Source organism: Ranitomeya variabilis, chromosome 7 (assembly GCF_051348905.1).
Source record: "Ranitomeya variabilis isolate aRanVar5 chromosome 7, aRanVar5.hap1, whole genome shotgun sequence".
Classification (NCBI taxonomy): Eukaryota; Metazoa; Chordata; class Amphibia; order Anura; family Dendrobatidae; genus Ranitomeya; species Ranitomeya variabilis.
The window spans coordinates 188,976,750-189,001,146 of NC_135238.1; the positions used below are offsets into that span (position 1 = coordinate 188,976,750).

Consider the following 24,397-nt stretch of genomic DNA (forward strand, 5'->3'; position numbering starts at 1 on the left):
AGCATATTTATGTTAAAATCCGGGTGTCCGTTGTTGGCACGGCCAAGATATTTTTTTGCCTCCTGTGTTGATTGACAGCGCTCGCTTGGGGAAAGCACACAATGTAGCAGCAGGAGCCAGCGCACGCGCTCACAGATCTCTCTCCTCTCTGCTGCGGCCATGCGATTTTCCTCCCTCTTCTTTCTTTAACGCTTCTTGCTCGCCACACTTCTGCATCTTTCCGTGGAGCGAGCAGCCACAGCAGAGGAGAGAGGTCAGTGAGCGCGGTCAGTGAGCGCGCACAGGCCTCTGCAGTTACACTGTGCGCATGCACGCTGGAGGACTCCCCAATGTCACCTTGACCAGTAGCGGACATACCATTGGTGCAACCAGTGCAGCCGCACAGGGGCCCGAGAGGTCCGGGGGCCACTGCTTTCCCCAAACCAGGTGGCATTGTGCATTATAAGGAGCTCTCCGGCTGCAGATGGTCCATATATTGTTCTTGCACAGGGGCCTCTGCTGTCTGTGTCCGCTCCTGGCCCTCACGGTATACCAGTCGTATGTTTGTATTCTTATTAGTGACCTTGTCTTACCCACATGGTAAACCCAGCGCCATTCTAATAGGGCCGTCCACATGTCCCTTTAACCCGATTACTCGCCACACATGCATGGAAATTGCACTTACGCAGTTAGACGTTTTTGTAGATCCGCAAACAGTTGATAGTTTTGGCAGGGCAGGCAAACCACGGCATCTGTGAGCTTACATAGATACAGGCGATGGTAATGATCCAGATTGTCCTGGATGGCGGAGCAGATCCTGAACAGAGAGAAAAACGAAAAGATCACACATCATCAAGCAACATAACGAGACTCCATCCACAGCCGTGCCACGTCCTCATCCAGAAGGGACGCTCCCACACAGTGTGCCGTGTGTGGCAGAACAAATTTCACCCGGACCACAAGCCCCACTGACGTACATATGGGTTTTTGTAACTTTGATGGCAAAAACGACACAACACACTGCGCCAGTGTCATCAATAAGTTAGGAAACGGCCGACAGAGTCTCTAATAAGTGGTGGACGCTCCTTGCTCCACTGTAAAGATGCTTCAAGAATGTGCACCATATAAAATGGTTCATAGGTTTGTAAAGGCCCCATATACCGTAAGGGTCGGCCAAGCGTTCATCTGGCCATCAGCTTGCTCTCACTCTATTCCCCCCATGGACATGAATGCTCAGTAGGGTGGCTCATGCATTGAGGAGTGGAGAAATCCACCATCGGACTCATCGGTCTGTACATCAAAGGGATCAGGCAAAAAAAAAAATAAAACCTCTCAGTACTTATTTGCTAGGAGGAGAATACTAAGAGCCTGAAATGGCTGATTACAGGGAACAACAGCATCCATCTGAACAGTAAATGGAAATATGGCAGGATTCAGACATCCATATATTATGATCCAGGTATGGACCGAATTGGCCGAGGATCTCCTGGCCTCACACATGTATAGTTGGGTCAGCAGACCCTCGCTGGGGTGCAGCCCGTACCCGGACCGTGATAATATGGACAATATCAGATTGGACAGGAAGGATCCAGCTCCAAACCATTCACGGCTTAGAGAATCCACTTACTTCTGAATGAGGATTGGGTTCTTGCACTCGGCCTCCGCCATGGTCTCCAGCACGTACACCAGACTGATGTGATGGATCTTACCTGCCAGTATGACAAGGTCGTCTTCAAGCCTGGAGGGAACAAAGGAGCTCAAACCTTTACAAATCCAACATTTGGCAATTGTTTCCAGTACTGAATTCCTAGATTAGACTACAAAATAATCAGGAGCTTCCTCTAATTAGGGAATACGAGTTCTATTTGAGTATTATCATTGCATTATGGGATTTTTTCTGTTGGTTCAGGGCTGATACGTAGTATCCCTTTAAGGGGCCGATACATCACATCCCTTTAAGGGGCCCACTCACCTATTTCTTATCTCTTGAGAAGCCATCGGAAATAAGGCACAAAATATTTTTCCGAAATGATCCGCATTATTCCATAGGTTTGATATTTCGAGCAGAGACAATTTTGCCATCACCTGAAACTCGTACTGCTTGAAAGCCATTTGCCGGTAGAGGCCGCTGACGATGCACATGGTGTCCGTGCTCATTTTATTCTTGTCCCGCACAAAAATCTGATTGCATTTATCCAAGAGGGGCTGGTAGTCATACTTCAAAAGGCACAGAAACTGGACGACCCGGCGCACGCTGTGCACATCTATGTAGTTATCCCCCTCCATTAAGGATTCTGCCTTGCTGATCAGTCGGTGCTGCAACCGCTTAGAGGTGACCGGGAATGTCTTCATCATAAGACTGGACAGGTATCTGGAAAAGGATTAAAAAGGATCATGAATGTGATCTATAGCACATATGAAGTGTGTGATATAGAGAGTGGCTTGCAAAATGAGTTAACTGAGAGTCCATCAGTGAGCTTATCCTGACACCCTACGCAGAAAGCAGCCAATCAGAGGTGTGGGCCGGGTTATACAGAGCTCAGTATTTAGAGCACTGCAAGATCTGCAGCAGAGAAAACAGGAACTTTATCAAAACTACAGCAAGCAGCCCAGTAAGTGACACATCGCTGGAATCAGAGTCTCTGCCCCTCCATCATACTGCACTCAGATGGGTCAAAATCAGACATAACCCACATTTTTTCCCGCAGAGTCCGATAAAAAGATTAAATAAATTTTGGACATGTGCACAGCCCTATTGAATATCATAGTTACGAGCGCTACAAGTGAAAACTACACATAGCACTCATCTGAGAAAATACGTCTTATGCACGAGCCCAAATAGCAAGTTAATCAAATTAATCTCCCTGCTCTAAGTATCAGCAGAGAGGTAACGCGGGATCGGCATTGGCTTCAGCAGGGAAGTTATACTTATTTTGTTATTTTACAGCATTTCCAGATTTGGCTTTTTAAAAAAAAAAAAAACAGTTAAGCACGTTAATTTTTTTCCCTTTTCAGCATTCTAGAATTTTTTTTTCATTGTTTTCATTCGCGTGTCACCACAGGTCAATATGGTCTTATTTTTAACCAGTTTTCCAGAAACATCATGACCACCGTGTGTCACTAAAGACCATAGTCATCTTCCTTATAAAGCATGATATTAAGAAGAGAACAGAAGGAAGCTTTTTTTTAAATTTATAAAAACAGTAAATTTATTGGTTACAAAAAACACTCCATAAAAGAGACCGATAAAACAATAGGCAGCATTAATCAGAGCCTGGCTGCCTGATTACAGCCAGTGATATTTTTTTCAAAGATAATATACTTTAAAGATCCGGCCGTGGACCATAGCAATAGAGAAACCAAGTCCAGAAAGTCCAAGTGCCACAGCAGGTGATTGACGGGTCCCACGACTGCGAATCACCTGATGCAGTGCTGCAAAATACCAAGAAGAGTCAGACTAGTCTCACATCCAACTATGGTCCTCAGCTGAAGACCATGGCTCGGTCTGCCTATGGTGAAAGACCTGAAGAGAGAAAATACAAGAGGTGCTCCCTGTGTAACACTGTGGGCAACAGGTCAGGGCTAGTGATGAGCGAATATACTCGTTACTCGAGATTTCCCGAGCATGCTCGGGGGTCCTCCGAGTATTTTTTAGTGCTCGGAGATTTAGTTTTCCTCACCTCAGCTGAATGATTTACATCTGTTAGCCAGCATAAGTACATGTGGGGGTTGCCTGGTTGCTAGGGAATCCCCACATGTAATCAAGCTGGTTAAGAGATGTAAATCATTCAGCTGCGGCACGAAAAACTAAATCTCCGAGCACTAAAAAATACTCAGAGGACCCCTGAGCGTGCTCGAGAAATCTCGAGTAACCAGTATATTCGCTCATCACTAGTCAGGGCAAGTCAGAGGGTTGGTCGCTCATCTGAACAGGTTGTGTGCGGCACATGTTGTGATTTTGGTTTTTGTGAATCTCCCCCGATGGTCAATGGTGGTATTGAACTTGTGTGTTTCACCTTCTCTGTTCACCTGCTTCCATCAGGATGTGGGAGTTTTCTATTTAGCCTTGCTCCTCAGTCATTCTTATGCCGGCCATCAATGTAACCAGAAGCCTTTCTGTTGCATGTTCCTGCTACTCAATGTAACCAGAAGCCTTTCTGTTGCATGTTCCTGCTACTAGTCAACTATCAGCTAAGTTGGACTCTTGTCCCATGTTTGTTTTGCATTTTTGTTCCAGTTCTCAGTGATTGTTTATTTCTGTGACTGGAAGCTCTTGTTGAGCTGAAATTGCCACTCTGGTATCATGAGTTGATATTAGAGTCTTAAAGTAATTTCAGGATGGTATTTTTGTAAGGGTTTTCAGTTGACCGTGAAGTTCCCTTTTCTGTCTTCTTCTATCTAGTAAGCGGACCTCCCTTTGCTGAACCTATCATCATACTACGTTTGTCAATTTCCTCTGCATTCACCGACAATATATGTGGGGGGCTTCTGTCTGCCTTTGGGGTAAATCTTCTAGAGGTAAGCCAGGTCTGTACTTTCCTCTGCTAGGGTTATTTAGTCCTCCGGCTGGCGCTGGGCGTCTAGGGATAAAAACGTAGGCACGCTACCCGGCCACTGCTAGTTGTGCGATAGGTTTAGCTCACGGTCAGCTCGAGTTGCCATCTTCCAAGAGCTAGTTTGTATTTATGTTCTCTTGCCATTAGAGAACCATGACAGTATGGCCGGCCAAGGGTTAAAATAATTGGCAGAAGAAAGGAGAGAAAAAGAAGTCTGCAGGAAAATTTTTTTTTTTTTTTTTCTTAGAGACTGCTTTATAGTTGAATCACTTGCATCTCCTTGTATACTGCAGCCTTCGTCTCTCTCTCCTTCTAATCCTTGAATGGCTCTGATCTCACCTGATTAAAATGGATCTTCAGAGTATGGCTACAGGTTTGAATAATCTCGCTACGAAGGTTCAAAGTTTGCAGGATTTTGTTATTCATGCTCCTGTATCTGAACCTAGAATTCCTTTACCTGAATTTTTCTCCGGGGATAGATCTCGCTTTCAGAATTTTAGACATAATTGTAAATTGTTTTTGTCTCTGAGATCTCGCTCCGCTGGAGATCCTGCACAGCAGGTCAGGATTGTAATTTCCTTACTCCGGGGCGACCCTCAGGATTGGGCATTTGCATTGGCACCAGGGGATCCTGCGTTGCTCAATGTGGATGCGTTTTTTCTGGCCTTGGGGTTGCTTTACGAGGAACCTCATTTAGAGATTCAGGCTGAAAAAGCCTTGATGGCCCTGTCTCAGGGGCAAGATGAAGCTGAAATATACTGCCAAAAATTTCGTAAATGGTCTGTGCTTACTCAGTGGAATGAGTGCGCCCTGGCGGCGAATTTCAGAGAGGGTCTCTCTGATGCCGTGAAAGATGTTATGGTGGGGTTCCCTGTGCCTGCAGGTCTGAATGAGTCCATGATAATGGCTATTCAGATTGATCGGCGTTTGCGGGAGCGCAAACCTGTGCACCATTTGGCGGTGTCTACTGAGAAGGCGCCAGAAAATATGCAATGTGATAGAATTCTGTCCAGAAGCGAACGGCAGAATTTTAGGCGAAAAAATGGGTTGTGCTTCTATTGTGGTGATTCAACTCATGTTATATCAGCATGCTCTAAACGTACTAAGAAGATTGATAAGTCTGTTTCAATTGGCACCTTACAGTCTAAGTTTATTCTGTCTGTGACCCTGATTTGTTCTTTGTCATCAATTACCGCGGACGCCTATGTCGACTCTGGCGCCGCTTTGAGTCTTATGGATTGGTCCTTTGCCAAGCGCTGTGGGTATGATTTAGAGCCTTTGGAGGTTCCTATACCTCTGAAGGGTATTGACTCCACGCCATTGGCTAGTAATAAACCACAATACTGGACACAAGTGACTATGCGTATTAATCCGGATCACCAGGAGATTATTCGCTCTCTTGCGTTGTATAATCTACATGATGTTTTGGTGCTTGGATTGCCATGGCTGCAATCTCATAACCCAGTCCTTGACTGGAAAGCTATGTCTGTGTTAAGTTGGGGATGTCAGGGGGCTCATGGGGACGTTCCTTTGGTTTCCATTTCGTCATCTATGCCCTCTGAGATTCCGGAATTTTTATCTGATTATCGTGACATTTTTGAGGAACCTAAGCTTGGTTCACTACCTCCGCACAGAGATTGCGATTGTGCCATAGATTTGATTCCGGGCGGTAAATTCCCTAAGGGTCGTTTATTTAATCTATCTGTGCCTGAACATGCTGCTATGCGTGAATATATTAAGGAGTCCTTGGAAAAGGGACATATCCGTCCTTCATCATCTCCCTTAGGAGCCGGTTTTTTCTTTGTATCTAAAAAAGATGGCTCTTTGAGGCCGTGTATTGATTACCGGCTTTTGAATAAAATCACGGTTAAATATCAGTATCCTTTGCCACTACTGACTGATTTGTTTGCTCGAATAAAGGGGGCTAAGTGGTTCTCTAAGATCGATCTCCGTGGGGCGTATAATTTAGTGCGAATTAAGCAGGGGGATGAGTGGAAAACCGCATTTAATACGCCCGAGGGCCACTTTGAGTATTTAGTAATGCCTTTTGGTCTTTCAAATGCCCCTTCAGTCTTTCAGTCCTTTATGCATGACATTTTCCGTGAATATTTGGATAAATTTATGATTGTGTATCTTGATGATATTTTGATTTTTTCGGATGACTGGGACTCTCATGTCCAACAGGTCAGGAGGGTTTTTCAGGTTTTGCGGTCTAATTCCTTGTGTGTGAAGGGTCCTAAGTGTGTTTTTGGGGTTCAGAAGATCTCTTTTTTGGGGTACATTTTTTCCCCCTCTTCCATTGAGATGGATCCTGTCAAGGTTCAGGCTATTTGTGATTGGACGCAACCCTCTTCTCTTAAAAGCCTTCAGAAATTTTTGGCTTTGCTAATTTTTATCGTCGATTTATAACTGGTTTCTCTGATGTTGCTAAACCATTGACTGATTTGACTAAAAAGGGTGCTGATGTTGCTGATTGGTCCCCTGCTGCTGTGGAGGCCTTTCGGGAGCTTAAGCGCCGCTTTTCTTCCGCCCCTGTGTTGCGTCAGCCTGATGTTGCTCTTCCTTTTCAGGTTGAGGTCGACGCTTCTGAAATTGGAGCTGGGGCGGTTTTGTCGCAGAAAAGTTCTGACTGCTCCGTGATGAGACCTTGTGCGTTCTTTTCTCGTAAATTTTCGCCCGCCGAGCGAAATTATGATATTGGTAATCGGGAGCTCTTGGCTATGAAGTGGGCTTTTGAGGAGTGGCGTCATTGGCTTGAGGGGGCTAGACATCAGGTGGTGGTATTGACCGACCACAAGAATTTGATTTATCTTGAGTCTGCCAGGCGCCTGAATCCTAGACAGGCGCGCTGGTCGTTATTTTTCTCTCGGTTTAATTTTGTGGTTTCTTACCTGCCGGGTTCTAAGAATGTGAAGGCGGATGCCCTTTCTAGGAGTTTTGAGCCTGATTCCCCTGGTAATTCTGAACCTACAGGTATCCTTAAGGAGGGAGTGATATTGTCTGCTGTCTCCCCAGACCTGCGACGGGCCTTGCAGGAGTTTCAGGCGGATAGACCTGATCGTTGCCCGCCTGGTAGACTGTTTGTTCCTGATGATTGGACCAGTAGAGTCATCTCGGAGGTTCATTCTTCCGCATTGGCAGGTCATCCTGGAATCTTTGGTACCAGGGATTTGGTGGCTAGGTCCTTCTGGTGGCCTTCCCTGTCGCGAGATGTGCGAGGTTTTGTGCAGTCTTGTGATGTTTGTGCTCGGGCCAAGCCTTGTTGTTCTCGGGCTAGTGGATTGCTGTTATCCTTGCCTATTCCGAAGAGGCCTTGGACTCACATCTCGATGGATTTTATTTCGGATCTCCCTGTTTCTCAGAAAATGTCTGTTATCTGGGTGGTGTGTGACCGTTTCTCTAAGATGGTCCATTTGGTTCCCTTGCCTAAATTGCCTTCCTCATCCGAGTTGGTTCCTCTGTTTTTTCAGAATGTGGTTCGCTTGCATGGTATTCCGGAGAATATCGTTTCTGACAGGGGGACTCAATTCGTGTCTAGATTTTGGCGGGCGTTCTGTGCTAGGATGCGCATTGATTTATCTTTTTCGTCTGCTTTCCATCCTCAGACTAATGGCCAGACCGAACGAACTAATCAGACCTTGGAGACTTATTTGAGGTGTTTTGTGTCTGCGGATCAGGATGATTGGGTTGCCTTTTTGCCGTTGGCGGAGTTTGCCCTAATCGGGCTAGTTCTGCCACCTTGGTTTCTCCTTTTTTCTGTAATTCGGGGTTTCATCCTCGTTTTTCTTCCGGTCAGGTGGAGTCTTCGGATTGTCCTGGAGTGGATGCTGTGGTGGAGAGGTTGCATCAGATTTGGGGGCAGGTGGTGGACAATTTGAAGTTGTCCCAGGAGAAGACTCAGCATTTTGCCAACCGCCGTCGTCGGGTTGGTCCTCGTCTTAGTGTTGGGGACTTGGTGTGGTTGTCTTCTCGTTTTGTCCCTATGAGGGTTTCTTCTCCCAAGTTTAAGCCTCGGTTCATCGGCCCGTACAAGATATTGGAGATTCTTAACCCTGTGTCCTTTCGTTTGGACCTTCCTGCATCTTTTTCTATTCATAATGTCTTCCATCGGTCATTATTGCGCAGGTATGAGGTACCGGTTGTGCCTTCCGTTGAGCCTCCTGCTCCGGTGTTGGTTGAGGGTGAGTTGGAGTACGTTGTGGAGAAGATCTTGGACTCCCGTGTTTCCAGACGGAAACTTCAGTATCTGGTCAAGTGGAAGGGCTACGGTCAGGAGGATAATTCTTGGGTGACTGCCTCTGATGTTCATGCCTCCGATTTGGTCCGTGCATTTCATAGGGCTCATCCTGATCGCCCTGGTGGTTCTTGTGAGGGTTCGGTGCCCCCTCCTTGAGGGGGGGGTACTGTTGTGATTTTTGTTTTTGTGAATCTCCCCCGGTGGTCAATGGTGGTATTGAACTTGGGTGTTTCACCTTCTCTGTTCACCTGCTTCCATCAGGATGTGGGAGTTTTCTATTTAGCCTTGCTCCTCAGTCATTCTTATGCCGGCCATCAATGTAACCAGAAGCCTTTCTGTTGCATGTTCCTGCTACTAGTCAACTATCAGCTAAGTTGGACTCATGTCCCATGTTTGTTTTGCATTTTTGTTCCAGTTCTCAGTGATTGTTTATTTCTGTGACTGGAAGCTCTTGTTGAGCTGAAATTGCCACTCTGGTATCATGAGTTGATATTAGAGTCTTAAAGTAATTTCAGGATGGTATTTTTGTAAGGGTTTTCAGTTGACCGTGAAGTTCCCTTTTCTGTCTTCTATCTAGTAAGCGGACCTCCCTTTGCTGAACCTATCATCATACTACGTTTGTCAATTTCCTCTGCATTCACCGACAATATATGTGGGGGGCTTCTGTCTGCCTTTGGGGTAAATCTTCTAGAGGTAAGCCAGGTCTGTACTTTCCTCTGCTAGGGTTATTTAGTCCTCCGGCTGGCGCTGGGCGTCTAGGGATAAAAACGTAGGCACGCTACCCGGCCACTGCTAGTTGTGCGATAGGTTTAGCTCACGGTCAGCTCGAGTTGCCATTTTCCAAGAGCTAGTTTGTATTTCTGTTCTCTTGCCATTAGAGAACCATGACACACGCCCACGTGCCTTACTCACTGCCTTCTTCATCTTGGTTGACTGATAAAGATAAGCAGAAAAGTACTAACGGATTTGTGTGCTTATTCCTGAGCAACTCCTCCTAACAGGTATAAGAAACACTAATTTTCTAAAGTGTGGACTAGACTTTAATATGAGCTAATGTGGCCTACACAAATGTAAAGTGGTGTAACTGGTGTGTTTGGTGAACTTTATTATTTATTTCTTTTTTGGGGGCTGAACTGACAACAGATAGAGCTGCAGTCACACGGAGACCGTGCAGACAGACGTAAACGGCGCTGCAAGGCCCAAAAACCCTCCTCTACGTTATCCTATGTAGTGTTTTTCCACAAGTTAGCTGGAGACGGGTGGAAAGACACTAATAGGATTTTTTGGAAAAAATGTGCAGCAGCCTGCACTACTTAAAACAAAATGAAAATTGATTTGGCGGTATGACGCAGTGAAGAACCCTGAGCTGGAGACAACCAGGCTATGGCTGCTCACAGACTACAGGGCGAGCTGCAATCACACGGAGACCGTGCAGACAGCCGTAAACGGCGCTGCAAGGCCCAAAAACCCTCCTCTACTTTATCCTATGTAGTGTTTTTCCACAAATTAGCTGGAGACGGGTGGAAAGACACTAATAGGATTTTTTTGAATAAATTAGCAGCAGACTACACTACTTGAAAAAAAAAAAAAAAAAAAGAACAGTATGAGGCAATGAACCACCCTCCCTGAACTGAATACAACCAGCTATGGATGGCCTATGTGGCTGCACTCAGACTAGAGAGTGGGCTGCACTCACACACACACACACACACACACACAGACCTTGCAGATCGCTGTGAAAACAGCGCTACAAGGCAAAAGCAAGGTGAATAGTAGGTGAACACAGCGGTTGCTAAATTAGCCTTTGGAAAGCACAAAGAAGCAAATCGCTATCTCTAAACTGTCCCTCAGTCAGCAAACAGCGTCCTGTCACTAACTGAATTCACAGCAGAGTGATCGCAAAATGGCGCCAGCGACTTTTAAACTGCATCATGACATCATTTCAGCAGCCAATCACAGCCTTGCCAGTAGTTTCATGCCCTCCATGCTAAACAGGATGTGCCCACACTTGGAATCATTCTCATTGGCTGAATTTCTGCATTTTGAATCTTGGAACTTCCGATTCCGGTATCCGATACGCGGCAAGTATCGGAATCCCGGTATCGGAATTCCGATACCGCAAGTATCGGCCGATACCCGATACTTGCGGTATCGGAATGCTCAACACTAATCATGATGGGTTCCTCATGTCTGTATAATAGTATCTTCTCCTATGTCAGTCTGTGTGTTTTATATATATATATATATTAGTGCCTTGCGAAAGTATTCAGGCCCCTTTTCAACCTTTTCCCACATATGCTTCAAATCATGTTTGAAGCATGATATGTGGGAAAAGGTTGAAAAGTTCCAGGGGGCCGAATACTTTAGCAAGGCACTATATATATATATATATATACTAGCTGTACTACCCGGCTTCGCCCGGGTTAATGACTGCTGTTAGCAAAATAGAATGTGTTAACAAAAATTTATTCTGCACACAAAAACCACAAAACAAATAGATAGAAATGTAATTATTAAAAGGCAAAAACTAAGCAAATAGAAGCATTTCACAACATATATTAGCTTTGTTATACTGAGAATGTCTTTGTTGCCTATATTAACCAATCAGAGCTCAGGTTAATTAACTGTAGCAAAATAGAAGCTGAGCTGTGATTGGTTGCTATTGGCAGCCTGATAAATCCCCAGCCAACAGGAAGCCCTCCCCCCTGGCAGTATATATTAGCTCACACATACACATAATAGACAGGTCATGTGACTGACAGCTGCCGTATTTCCTATATGGTACATTTGTTGCTCTTGTAGTTTGCTTATTAATCAGATTTTTATTTTTGAAGGACAATACCAGACTTGTGTGTGTTTTAGGGCGAGTTTTATGTGTCAAGTTGTGTGTGTTGAGTTGCGTGTGGCGACATGCATGTAGCGACTTTTGTGAGATGAGTTTTGTGTGGCGACATGCGTGTAGCAACATTTTGTGTGTTGAGTTGCATGTGACAGGTTAGTGTAGCAAGTTGTGTGCAGCAAGATTTGTGCATGGCGAGTTTTGCGCGTGGCGAGTTTTATGTGTGGTGCATTTTGAGTATGTGCAAGTTTTGTGTGAGGCAACTTTTGCATGTGGTGCAACTTTTGTACATGTGGCAATTTTTCTGTGTGTGCAAGTTTTGCATGAGGTGAGTTTTCCATGAGGTGAGTTTTGCACGTGTGGCGAGTTTTGCGTGAGCCTAGTTTTGCATATGGCGAGTTTTGCATGTAGCGAGTTTTGAGTGGTGACTTTTGTGTTTCGACTTTTATGTGGCGAGGTTGGTGTGTGTGTGTGGTGAAATGTGTGCTGAGGGTGGTATATGTGTTCAAGCACGTGGTAGTGTGTGGCGCATTTTGTGTTTGTGTTCATATCCCCGTGTGTGGTGAGTATCCCATGTCGGGGCCCCACCTTAGCAACTGTACGGTATATACTCTTTGTCGCCATCGCTCTCATTCTTTAAGTCCTCATTGTTCACATCTGGCAGCTGTCAATTTTCCTCCAACACTTTTCCCTTCACTTTTTCCCCATTATGTAGATAGGAGCAAAATTGTTTGGTGAATTGGAACGCGCGGGGTTAAAATTTCACCTCACAACATAGCCTATGACGCTCTCGGGGTCCAGACGTGTGACTGTGCAAAATTTTGTGGCTGTAGCTGCGACGGTACAGATGCCAATCCCGGACATATACACATACATACATACACACATTCAGCTTTATATATTAGATATACCTGTATGTAATCTCCTGTATATAGTATATACCTGTGTGTCATCTCACCTATATATAGTATATATCTGTGTGTCATCTCCTGTATATAGTATATACCTGTATGTCATCTCCTCCTATACATAGCATATACCTGTGTCATCTCCTCCTGTATATACTATATACCTGTAGGTAATCTGCTCCTGTATATAGTATATACCTGTGTGTCATCTCCTCCTGTATATAGTATATACCTGTATGTCATCTCCTCCTGTATGTAGTATGTACCTGTATGTCATCTCCTCCTCTATATAGTATATACCTGTGTGTCATCTCTCCTGTATATAGTATATATCTGTGTGTCATCTCCTCCTGTATATAGTATATACCTGTGTGTCATCTCCCCTGTAAATAGTATATACCTGTGTGTCATCTCCTGTATATAGTATATAGCTGTATGTCATCTCCTCCTGTATTAGCCCTCGTTCACACGTTATTTGGTCAGTATTTTTACCTCAGTATTTGTAAGCTAAAATGGCAGCCTGATAAATCCCCAGCCAACAGTAAGCCCACCCCCTGGCAGTATATATTAGCTCACACATACACATAATAGACTGGTCATGTGACTGACAGCTGCCGGATTCCTATATGGTACATTTGTTGCTCTTGTAGTTTGTCTGCTTATTAATCAGATTTTTATTTTTGAAGGATAATACCAGACTTGTGTGTGTTTTAGGGCGAGTTTCGTGTGTCAAGTTGTGTGTGTTGAGTTGCGTGTGGCGACATGCATGTAGCGACTTTTGTGAGATGAGTTTTGTGTGGCGACATGCGTGTAGCAACTTTTTGTGTGTCGAGTTGCATGTGACAGGTTAGTGGAGCAAGTTGTGTGCAGCAAGTTTTGCGCATGGCGAGTTTTGCGCATGGCGAGTTTTGCGCGTGGCGAGTTTTATGTGTGGTGCCTTTTGAGTATGTGCAAGTTTTGTGTGAGGCAACTTTTGCATGTGTTGCAACTTTTGTGCATGTGGCAATTTTTTCGCGTGTGCAAGTTTTGCGTGTGGCGAGTTTTCCATGAGGTGAGTTTTGCGCGTGGCGAGTTTTGAGCGGCGACTTTTGTGTTTCGACTTTTATGTGGCGAGGTTGGTGTATGTGTGGTGAAATGTGCGCTGAGGGTGGTATGTGTGTTCGAGCACGTGGTAGTGTGTGGCGCATTTTGTGTGTGTGTTCATATCCCCGTGGTGGTGTGGTGATTATCCCATGTTGGGGCCCCACCTTAGCAACTGTACAGTATATACTCTTTGGTGCCATCGCTGTCATTCTTTAAGTCCCCCTTGTTCACATCTGGCAGCTGTTAATTTGCCTCCAACACTTTTCCTTTCATTTTTTCCCCATTATGTAGATAGGGGCAAAATTGTTTGGTGAATTGGAAAGCGCGGGGTTAAAATTTCACCTCACAATATAGCTTTGACGCTCTCAGGGTCCAGACGTGTGACTGTGCAAAATTTTGTGCCTGTAGCTGCGACGCCTCCAACACTTTTCCTTTCACTTTTTCCCCATTATGTAGATAGGGGCAAAATTGTTTGGTGAATTGGAAAGCGCGGGGTTAAAATTTCACCTCACAACATAGCCTATGACGCTCTCGGGGTCCAGACGTGTGACTGTGCAAAATTTTGTGGCTGTAGCTGCTACGGTTCAGATGCCAATCCCGGACATACATACATACATACATACATACACACACACACACATTCAGCTTTATATATTAGATATAATTTTCTCTGAGACAATTTCTATAGATGACTTCCCGCAGTTACATGTTAGTTCTCTATTACAGATCCCTAGTTTTGAATGGAATTCAATGGACCTTGGAACAAAGGAAACGTGGATTAACTACCTCCGGAAGAAGATTTTTGCTAGTGAACTGTGAAATGTTTTGTGCCACCCTGTAAATAAAGTATATTTTTTATTCATTCATATATGTGTGTTCTCTTACAAAGGAGCAGTACTTGCACAACATGATTTTTGGCGAAAGGTCAATAAACATAGCTGTATAACGTAAGAAAAACATGGCTGGCATCTGGCACCAAGATATTATCAGCAGATTGGGTTCGTTCTGCTCCGTTCACTGTCGAATTGAGAAGCAAGCGGAGCAGGTGACGTCACATCTGGAGATCGGGGCACGTGTTCCAGCAGGTGGCTAATCTGATGTCAACTACCCCTACCCTTAAAGTTGTGAGGTTCGGGCTCCATGGATCAGACTCGTTTTTTCCTGCACGTCCCAAACACCCAATCTGATTGACATCCGGGAAGTTTGGAGCCCAAGTCATCACTTTGAACTTTTGTCATGTACCTGTCAAGTCCTCCTGGGAGATTTAGGGTTAGAAGATCACTACGTATTGTGAATCGCAGATCTTCCATTTAGCCTGTGTATTTGTGTCCCATGTTAAATTAATTTGGTGCTGAAGAGGTTAACAACTTTTTCTATGTTGGTCAGAAACTTGCAAGCTCCATTTTCAGCTGCTTCTGATCTGGTCATTGCCTCTCCCTGTTAAACCTGGCCAGACCTTCTCTGCATTGCCAGTGAAATCTTTCCTTCCTAGCTCCTTGGAGACTCTGTGCTGAGTTGTAGATCGTTGTTGCTGCTGGAGATTGTTGCATGCTGTTTTTGGGTGTATGCTTTCCTCATTGTCCTATTCCCATTTGGTTGGTACATTCCTATTCTTCCCTATATGCCTCTTTACCTTTGGTGAGTGTTTGTATTTCTGTTGCTTAGGCTAGGTTCCCATTGCGTTAATGGGAGAGCGCTAACGGACAGCGTTGCACGGCGAAATTAACGCCGTGCACCGCGTCCGTTAGCGCTCCCATTGCCGGCAATGTTAAAGCGCATTGCTAGCGCGTGTCATTTTCGGCACGCGCTAGCGATGTGCCGGTCTTTTGTAGCGCGCCTCGGACGCTGCTTGCAGCGTTCGCGGCGCGCCAGAGGTCCGTTCCCCGCTCTCGCAGATCGGGGATCTGCGAGAGCGGGGACGTTAACGCGACCCCTAAACGCGGCCCCGAAAAAGACATTGCGTTAGCGCAATCCGCTAGCGCTAAACGGATTGCACTAACGCAATCTGAACCTAGCCTAACGGTTATCCCTGTTTGGTCTTTGTGTCCTGTTTACCTTACATTTCTGTCCCAGAGTGGAGGAGGAGACAGAACAGAGTTTAACAGGAGCATAGTAAGGTTGGAGACTTCTACCTTCAAGAGTACCTCCGGGACAGGGAAAGTTAGGGTCCCAGTTACAGGGACAGTTTTAGGCCCCCCCTTCCTTACTGAAGACGTCACAACGTGACATGAAGTTTTTGCAGCGTGGTACGGGCATTATCCTGCTGAAAGAGGCCACTACTATTAGGAAATTCCATCACTGCAAAGGGGGCTACTTACTTTTGCTGTATAATGTTTAGTTTGATGGTACCTGTCACATCCACATCATATCATTCCTGGGATCTGAGGTTTCCCAGCTGAATGTTGCACATCACTCTGCCGGTCTGTCTTCTTACCATAGTGCATCCTGCACCATCCCTAGTAAGTGACGCTTGAGCCCGGCAGTCCACATAAGATATAAGAAAACATGAACCCTCAAACCAGGGCCCCTTCTTCCATTGCCTCATTGTATGGGTCTGATGCTGACATAACATGCCCAGTACTGATGCTTGCAGCAAAGGACGGGTGAGCTCGGGCACCATGACCTGTCTGTAGCCCCATACATACAGCTGTGCTGACTTAATCACAGCCGGAATTTACTTTTTTTTAGCAATTTTATCATTTTTGATCTTCTTGTGCACAACCATACCCCACGCCCCCCAAAAAACAAACCAAAACAAAACACCGACAAGTGTTTTCTTAAAGGTAATCTGTCATCAGAATTTTACTACCAATTTATATCCTCCTGTTTCGGGACGACCATAATGGTAAAATGTTGTGCTAGAGGTGTCACTAGTGAGCCTTTATCAAGTCTGATATTTTTTTTTTTCCCTGATTTTGGTTAAATTAACCCCTTCACCTCGAAGCCTGTTTTCACCTAAGTGACAGAGACAATTTTTACAATTCTGACCACTGTCACTTTATGAGGTCATAACTCTGAAACGCTTCAACGGATCCTGGTGATTCTGACATTGTTTTCTCGTGACATATTGTATTTTATGATAGTGGTAAAACTTCTTCGATATGACTTGCATTTAATTGTGAAAAAAACAGAAATTTGTCGAAAATTATGAAAATTTAGCAATTTTCAAATTTTTCATTTTTTTGAGGGGTCTATATGACAGAAAATGCCCAAAAGTGACACCATTCTAAAAACTGCACCCCTCAAGGCACTCAAAACCACATTCAAAAAGTTTATTAACCCTTCAGGTGCTTCACAGGAATTTTTGGAATGTTTAAAAAAAATTGAACATTAAACTTTTTTTTACAAAATTTTTACTTCAGATCCAATTTGTTTTATCTTACCAAGGGTAACAGGAGAAATTGGACCACAAAAGTCGTTGTACAATTTGTCCTGAGTACGCCGATACCCCACATGTTGGGGTAAACCAATGTTTGGGCACATGGCAGAGCTCGGAAGGGAAGGAGCGCCATTTGACTTTTCAATGCAAAATTGGCTGGAATTGAGATCGGAACCCATGTCGCGTTTGGAGAGCCCCTGACGTGCCTAAACAGTAGAAACCCCCCACAAGTGACCCCATTTTGGAAAGAAGACCCCCTAAGGATCTTATCTAGATGTGTGGTGAGCACTTTTAACCCCCAATTGTTTCACTAAAGTTTAGAATGTAGCGCCGTGAAAATTAAAAAATCATTTTTTCTTTCCACAAAATGATGTTTTAGCCCGCAATTTTTTTTTCCCCAAGGGTAACAGGAGAAATTGGACCACAAAAGTTATTGTGCAATTTGTCCTGAGTACGCTGATACCCCATACATGGGGGGAAACCACTGTTTGGGCGCACGGCAGAGCTCGGAAGATAAGGAGCGCCGTTTGAAATGCAGATTTAGATGGATTGGTCTGCAGGCATCATGTTGCATTTGCAGAGTCCCTGATGTACCTAAACAGTAGAACCCCCCCACAAGTGACCCCATATTGGAAACTAGACCCCCCAAGGAACTTATCTAGATGTGTTGTGAGAACTTTGAACCAACAAGTGTTTCACTACAGTTTATAACGCGGAGCCGTGAAAATAAAAAATATTTTTTTTCCACGAAAATGATATTTTAGCCCCCACATTTTTTTTTCCCAAGGGAAACAGGAGAAATTGGACCACAAAAGTTGTTGTCCAATTTGAGCTGAGTACGCTGATACCCCATATATGGGGGGGGGACCTGTTATGGTCTGGTGATTAAGGAGCGACATGCGACTAGCTCTGAGCAGGTGGTAACTATACCGACCGCAGTTCCTGATCTTAACACAGACACTAGCAGTAGCCGTGGGATGTTCCTGTCACTCCCTGGACACCTCGTCACAGCCGGAGAACTAGCTACCCCTAAAGGTAGAAGCAGGAAAGCTATCTTGCCTCAGAGAAAATCCCCAAAGGATAGGACAGCCCCCCACAAATAATGACTGTGAGAGGAGAAGGAAATGACATACGTAGTATGAAACAAGATTTAGCAAAGGAGGCCACTACTAGCTAGAAAGAATTAGTACAGGACAGAACACTGTGCGGTCAGTAATAAAAACTAGAAAAAGTCCACCGCAGAGAAATGCAAAAATCTCCACACCTGACTAAAGGTGTGGAGGGCAAACTCTGCTGCCCAGAGCTTCCAGCTTAGCTGACTAGATACATACTGATAAGCTGGACAAATGAGCAAAACATAGAAAGTGCAAAACAACAAAGTCCACAACAAGTGAACTGCAAAAAGACAAGCACGGACTTAGCTTTGCTGAAATGGTCAGAGTGACAGGGAAATCCTCAGAGAGCCATGACTCCAAGCTCAACAATTGACAACTGGCATGGAATTAGGGAAAAGGCCAGACTAATATAGCAGAGCCAGAAAGACGATCAGTGAAAACAGCTGCTGATGCTAAATCCAAGAAGCAGCCATACCACTCAAAACCACAGGAGGGAGCCCAAGAGCAGAACTCACAAAAATGCTACTTATAACCACCGGAGGGAGCCCAAGAGCGGAATTCACAACAGGGACCACTGTTTGGGCGCACGGCAGAGCTCGAAAGGGAAGGAGCGCTGTTTGAAATGTAGACTTAGATGGATTGGTCTGCAGGCGTCATGTTGCATTTGCAGAGTCCCTGATGTACCTAAACAGTAGAAACCCCCCACAAGTGACCCCATATTGGAAACTAGACCCCCCAAGGAACTTATCTAGATGTTTTGTGAGAACTTTGAACCAACAAGTGTTTCACTACAGTTTATAACGCAGAGCCGTGAAAATAAAAAATATTTATTTTTTCACGAAAATGATTTTTCACGTTTTTATTTTCCCAAGGGCATCAGGAGAAATTGGACCACAAAATTTGTTGTCCAACTTGTCCTGAGAACGTTGATACCCCATATGTTCGGGGGGACCACTGTTTGGGCGCACAGGAGAACTCGGAAGGGAAGGAGCACTGTTTTAGTTTTTCAAAGCAGAATTGGCTGGAATTGAGATCGGACACCATGTCGCGTATGGAAAGCCCCCTGATGTGCCTAAACAGTGGAAACCCCCAATCATAACTGAAACCCTAACCACAGCCCTAACCCTAGCCCTAACCCCGACCTTAACCCCAGCCCTAACCCTAGCCCTAACCCCAACCCTAACCCTAGCCCTAACTCTAGCCCTAACCCTAGCCCTAACCCTAATCCTAATGGGAAAATGGAAATACATACATTTTTTAAAATTTTATTATTTTTCCCTAACTAAGGGGGTGATGAAGGGGGGTTTGATTTACTTTTATAGCGTTTTTTTGGCGGATTTTTATGGTTGGCAGCCATCACACACTAAAAGACGCTTTTTATTGCAAAAAATAATTTTTGCATCACCACATTTTGAGAGCTATAATTTTTCCATATTTTGGTCCACAGAGTCAAGTGAGGTCTTGTTTTTTGTGGGACGAGTTGACGTTTTTATTGGTACCATTTTCGGGCACATGACATTTTTTGATCGCTTTTTATTACGATTTTTGGGAGGCGGAATGAACAAAAACCAGCAATTCCTGAAATTCTTTTAGGGGGGGCGTTTATACCATTCCACGTGTGGTAAAATTGATAAAGCAGCTTTATTCTTCATGTCAGTACAATTACAGCGATACCTCATTTATGTAATTTTTTTATGTTTTGGCGCTTTTACACAATAAAAACTATTTTATATAAAAAAAATAATTGTTTTTGCATCGCTTTATTCTGAGAGCTATAACTTTTTTTATTTTTCTGCTGATGATGCTGTATGGCAGCTTTTTTTTTGCAAGACAAGATGACGTTTTCAGCGGTACCATGGTTATTTATATCCGTCTTTTTGATCGCGTGTTATTTCACTTTTTGTTTGGCGGTATGAGAATAAAGCGTTTTTTGCCTTTTTTTCTTTTTTACGGTGTTCACTGAAGGGGTTAACTAGTGATATAGTTTTATAGGTGGGGTCGTTACGGACGCGGCGATACTAAATATGTGTACTTTTATTATGTGATTTTTTTTAATTTAGATAAAGAAATGTATTTATGGGAATATTTTTTTTTTTTCTTTATTTAGGAATTTTTTTTAAATTTTTTTTTTACACATGTGGACTTTTTTTTTTTTTTACTTTTTTACTTTGCCCCAGGGGGGGACATCACAGATCGGTGATCTGACAGTGTGCACAGCACTCTGTCAGATCACCGATCTCACAGACAAGGGCAGAGGCTTGCCGGCGCCTGCTCTCAGCAGCTCTTGCAGGCGCCGGCAAGCCAGGTCAGTAAATGACCCGGAAGGAGTCCCGCAGCCATCTTGGATCCGGGGACTCCTTCCAGGTCACCGGAGCAGCGCGATCTCATCGCGTTGCTCCGGTGGGAGAGCGCAGGGAGCCCCCGTCCCTGCGCGATCCCCCTCTATGCCGCTGTCACTATTGACAGCGGCATCAGAGGGGTTAAATGCCCGTGATCGGCGATAGCGCCGATCGTGGGCATTGCTGCGGGGTGTCAGCTGTCATATACAGCTGACACCCGCACCCGATCACCGCGGCGCTCAGCGTGAGACCGCGGTGATCGGTCCGCCGTACTAGTACTGCGGCTGGCACAAATGCAGTGCCGGCAGCGCAGTACTAGTACGGCGGATGTCGCGAAGGGGTTAATATCTGACATTCTTATCCCCCTGCCTTGTTAGCAAATAGTTTCAGACATGCTGTGTATTTACATCACATGGCCAAAGAAATTGGGTGGGAGCCACTGATTTACTATATATCTAATTCCAAGTGACTGTACATTTACTTAAAGTCATAGGAAAGGGTCTAATGCTCAAATGACTTTATACAATTGTTTTCTTTGCATCCACCCAAGAACTGGTTGCAAATTCATGACCACTAGGGGTCTCACTAATCCACTGTCCACAGTCTGCGAGGCGTGGTCCTTCTGGGCAGCAAAAACAGGAACTATGGGAGTGTCCTACACGATCTGATTCTGCAGGGGAAGTGCATGTCTTCAGTGCCATCTCACAGATCTGCGGAGCATCATTTCTCTCTGTACGATATACCTTGATTCAACTTGTCCAAGTGTTTTTGCAGTACCATTATATCTCCATCCATGATTTCTCAAGCACTTTTCCAAAATTGTGTAGTCAAGCTAAGTGAATTCACTATATACCTTTCTGTTATTTCATAAGCAGTTGCGATGATCGGCATCTTCTCTGAAGTACTGATGAAAACAGAATCATTTTACTTCTTTTCAAGAACAGTTTAGTGCTTCTATTGGTTTCTGTTCTAACTTGGCTTGTCCCATGACTTCTATCTCACTAAGGCCAGTCTCACACGTCCAGATAATTCCGGCACTGGAAAAATCGGTACCGGAGTTATCCGTGTCCGTGTGTCCGTGAGCTCACGTGGCACATCAGTGTGGCACACGTGCGGCAGCCGTGTGCCGCCCGTGTGCCAACTGGGTACCACACGAACCGTGCAGGAGACAGCGCTACAGTAAGCGCTGTCCCCTGCTTTGGGTGCTGAAGCCGCTATTCATTTCTTCTCTCCAGCAGCGTTCGCTGGAGAGAAAGAATGAAAAATCATTGTTTTTTTATTTTTTTTTTCCGGTTAAAATAAAGTACCCTGTAACCAACCCCCTCCCACCTACTGTGCGCCCGCCCGCTGGAAATAAAATACTCACCCAGCTCCCTCGATGCGTCCTCTCAGCGCCGCAGCTTGTCCTGTATGAGCGGTCACATAGTGCTGCTCATTACAGTGATGAATATGCGGCTCCACCTCCCATAGGGACACACAGATGGCATACGGACAGCATCCGTGTGCGGTACGTGTTTTACACGGACCCATTGACTTTAATGATGTGTGATACGTGCGCTCCCACGAACACTGACATGTCTCCGTGTTTTTCAAACGGACACACGGTCCGTGAAAACACACTGACATGTGCAGAGACACATTGATTTTAATGTGTCTACGTGAGTCAGTGTCTCCGGTACGTGAGAAAGCTGTCACCACACGTACCGGAGCCACTGACGTGTGAAACCGGCCTAATGATACAAGGAGTTTTCCATTCTCTACCAATGATGTAGCAGCATGTCTCCCCAGTGTCAGACTGGGGTGTTTAGAGCCCAATAGACGAATGCGAAGGGTCACCCCACAGCTGCAAGAAAAGATTTTCTTTTTGATCTTATGCTCAAGGACCAAGTGTTCTACCATTCAGTACATGTGCAAAACAGGACCCTAATGTACATGCTCCAAGTTAAAAATTAGGTGTCCATCAAGCAATTAAAACCCTTTTTTAACAACTTCCACTGCCAATAATAATAATAATAATAATAATAATCTTTATTTATATAGCGCCAACATATTCCGCAGAGCTTTACAGTTTAACAGTTTCAAACACAGCAGTCATAGGTAACAACGTTAACAATACAGTAATAAAGCACAATAAGACGACCCTGCTCGTGAGAGCTTACAATCTACAATGAGGTGGGGAGATACAACGTACAGAAGCTTATTTACAATGATGGTCCAGCCATCTTCAGGGGGTGGGGGGTAGATGGAGATAGTGAATGGGCTACACACACACACAAACATAAAATGAGTTTGATTAGGGAACGTGACAGGCCGCTCTGAACAAATTTGTTTTGAGCGAGCGCTTAAAACTATGCAAGTTGTGGCTGGTCCTAATATCTTGGGGTAGAGCATTCCAGAGGATTGGCGCAGCACGGGAGAAGTCTTGGAGTCGGGAGTGGGAGGTACGGATTAGTGCAGAGGTTAGTCGAAAGTCATTTTGCAGAGCGCAGCGGTCGGTTAGGCCGATAATGGCAGGGAGTGCTGCTGTGTGCTGGAAAAAATCAAGGTAAAGTTTATTGTTACTGTTGTACAAATATGTATAAACCTAGATTTGCTATTTCTTTTAAAATCTTTGCATACCCTTTCCACCTTTTTCATAACTCATCACAGTTTTCTCCTGTTAATTGTAATGTAGGCCAGCCTCTTGTCTCCGTACATTTCATAATACACTGTTGGGGGAACATTTATCAGGACCGTCATGTCATATGACGGTCTTGATATCTCCCTTGCAGGTGCAGGATGTCCCATAGGGTCACATGACTGATATTTTTGGTTCATGTTTTGGCAGTGTAGTGCGCAAGCTTCCTCCCTCCTTATTTTCTTCCTGACTTCTCGATGTATACATCCTGAATGCGCCCAGTGGCATGAGGTACTGCACTATGTGTGTCTTACAACACAATGAGTGTTATAAAGAGTAAAAATACGCGTGGAAAATAAAATTGAGTTGAAAATATTGTTTGCATGCAGTTTCAGATCTATCCAATATATTTTTTTGCTGTGTTACACAAAAGCATTCCACCTCAAGCCACAAATATTAATTACTTTTAATAACATATTGTAAAGTAATATCTTATAAAATTAAAAAATGTATGTCTGTCTATCACCCTACCTGTTCCCTCTGTTCTGCTAATGACCTAAGGCCGACGTCACACTGGCATATTGCATCGGATGCGAGAGCACAGTCCTCTGCACAGTCAAAACACATGACCCAGTGTTATTGGGTTTTAGTAACGTCAGCTGATCCCCAGCTGTGTATGCGGCAATGTGTCCTGCAACCGCCACGCTGACACAACAACTGAAATTTAAGGGAACCTGTCCCCCCCACAAGCGTTTGTTACTGAAAGAGCCACCTTGTGCAGCAGTAATGCTGCACAAGGTACAGGTAGCTCTTTTAGTTTTGCTCCTTGCTCATGCTGAACTTAACACTTATACAATGTGTCCCCTGATGCCGTAAAACTGTCCCGGAGGTGGGACTTTCCTTCGTAACGGGACTTTCCCAGCCGTCATCCCTACCCCCTTGGCGCCGTGCGCCACCTCCTTAGCGGTGTTTGAATCTGTCTAGTAGCCTGTGCTGTTTTGTTCAACCTTGGCCATGCGCAGTCTGCGCTGCCCGTCTTCTGACATCATTTGGTGTCAGGCAGACTGGGCCTGTGAGGCCGCGCTGCCCGAGATCCCTCCTCGCAGTCTCTTCTGATTTAATCATACTGCGGGCCTGGGATCCATGGGCATGCGCAGTGCATATCTTCACCTCAGGCTCTCACTCATCTCCCTCCGCCTTCTTCAGACTGGGCCACTGCCGTGACGCGCGGTGCATATATTCGCCTCTCACTCATCTCCTTCCGCCTTCTTCAGACTGTGCGGCTTCACGGCCGTGGCATGTGATTAGGGATCAGCTACCGCCGCACAGTCTAAAGCAGGCGAAA

General features: G+C 44.9%; 1 protein-coding gene across 1 annotated transcript in view; it reads right to left on the reverse strand.

Annotated features, from left to right (window-relative positions):
• The window catches only part of LOC143786290 (FAST kinase domain-containing protein 1, mitochondrial-like), a 39,842-nt gene extending 35,824 nt beyond the window's left edge, over window positions 1–4,018 (reverse strand). The window contains exons 1-4 of the mRNA XM_077275564.1: window positions 3,996–4,018; window positions 1,952–2,350; window positions 1,607–1,717; window positions 665–796 (exon numbers count right to left, since the gene is read on the reverse strand). Coding sequence (XP_077131679.1) covers window positions 665–796; window positions 1,607–1,717; window positions 1,952–2,350; window positions 3,996–4,018 — 665 coding nt within the window. The remainder of the gene's footprint in view (window positions 1–664; window positions 797–1,606; window positions 1,718–1,951; window positions 2,351–3,995) is intronic.
• Window positions 4,019–24,397: the final 20,379 nt, after the last annotated feature.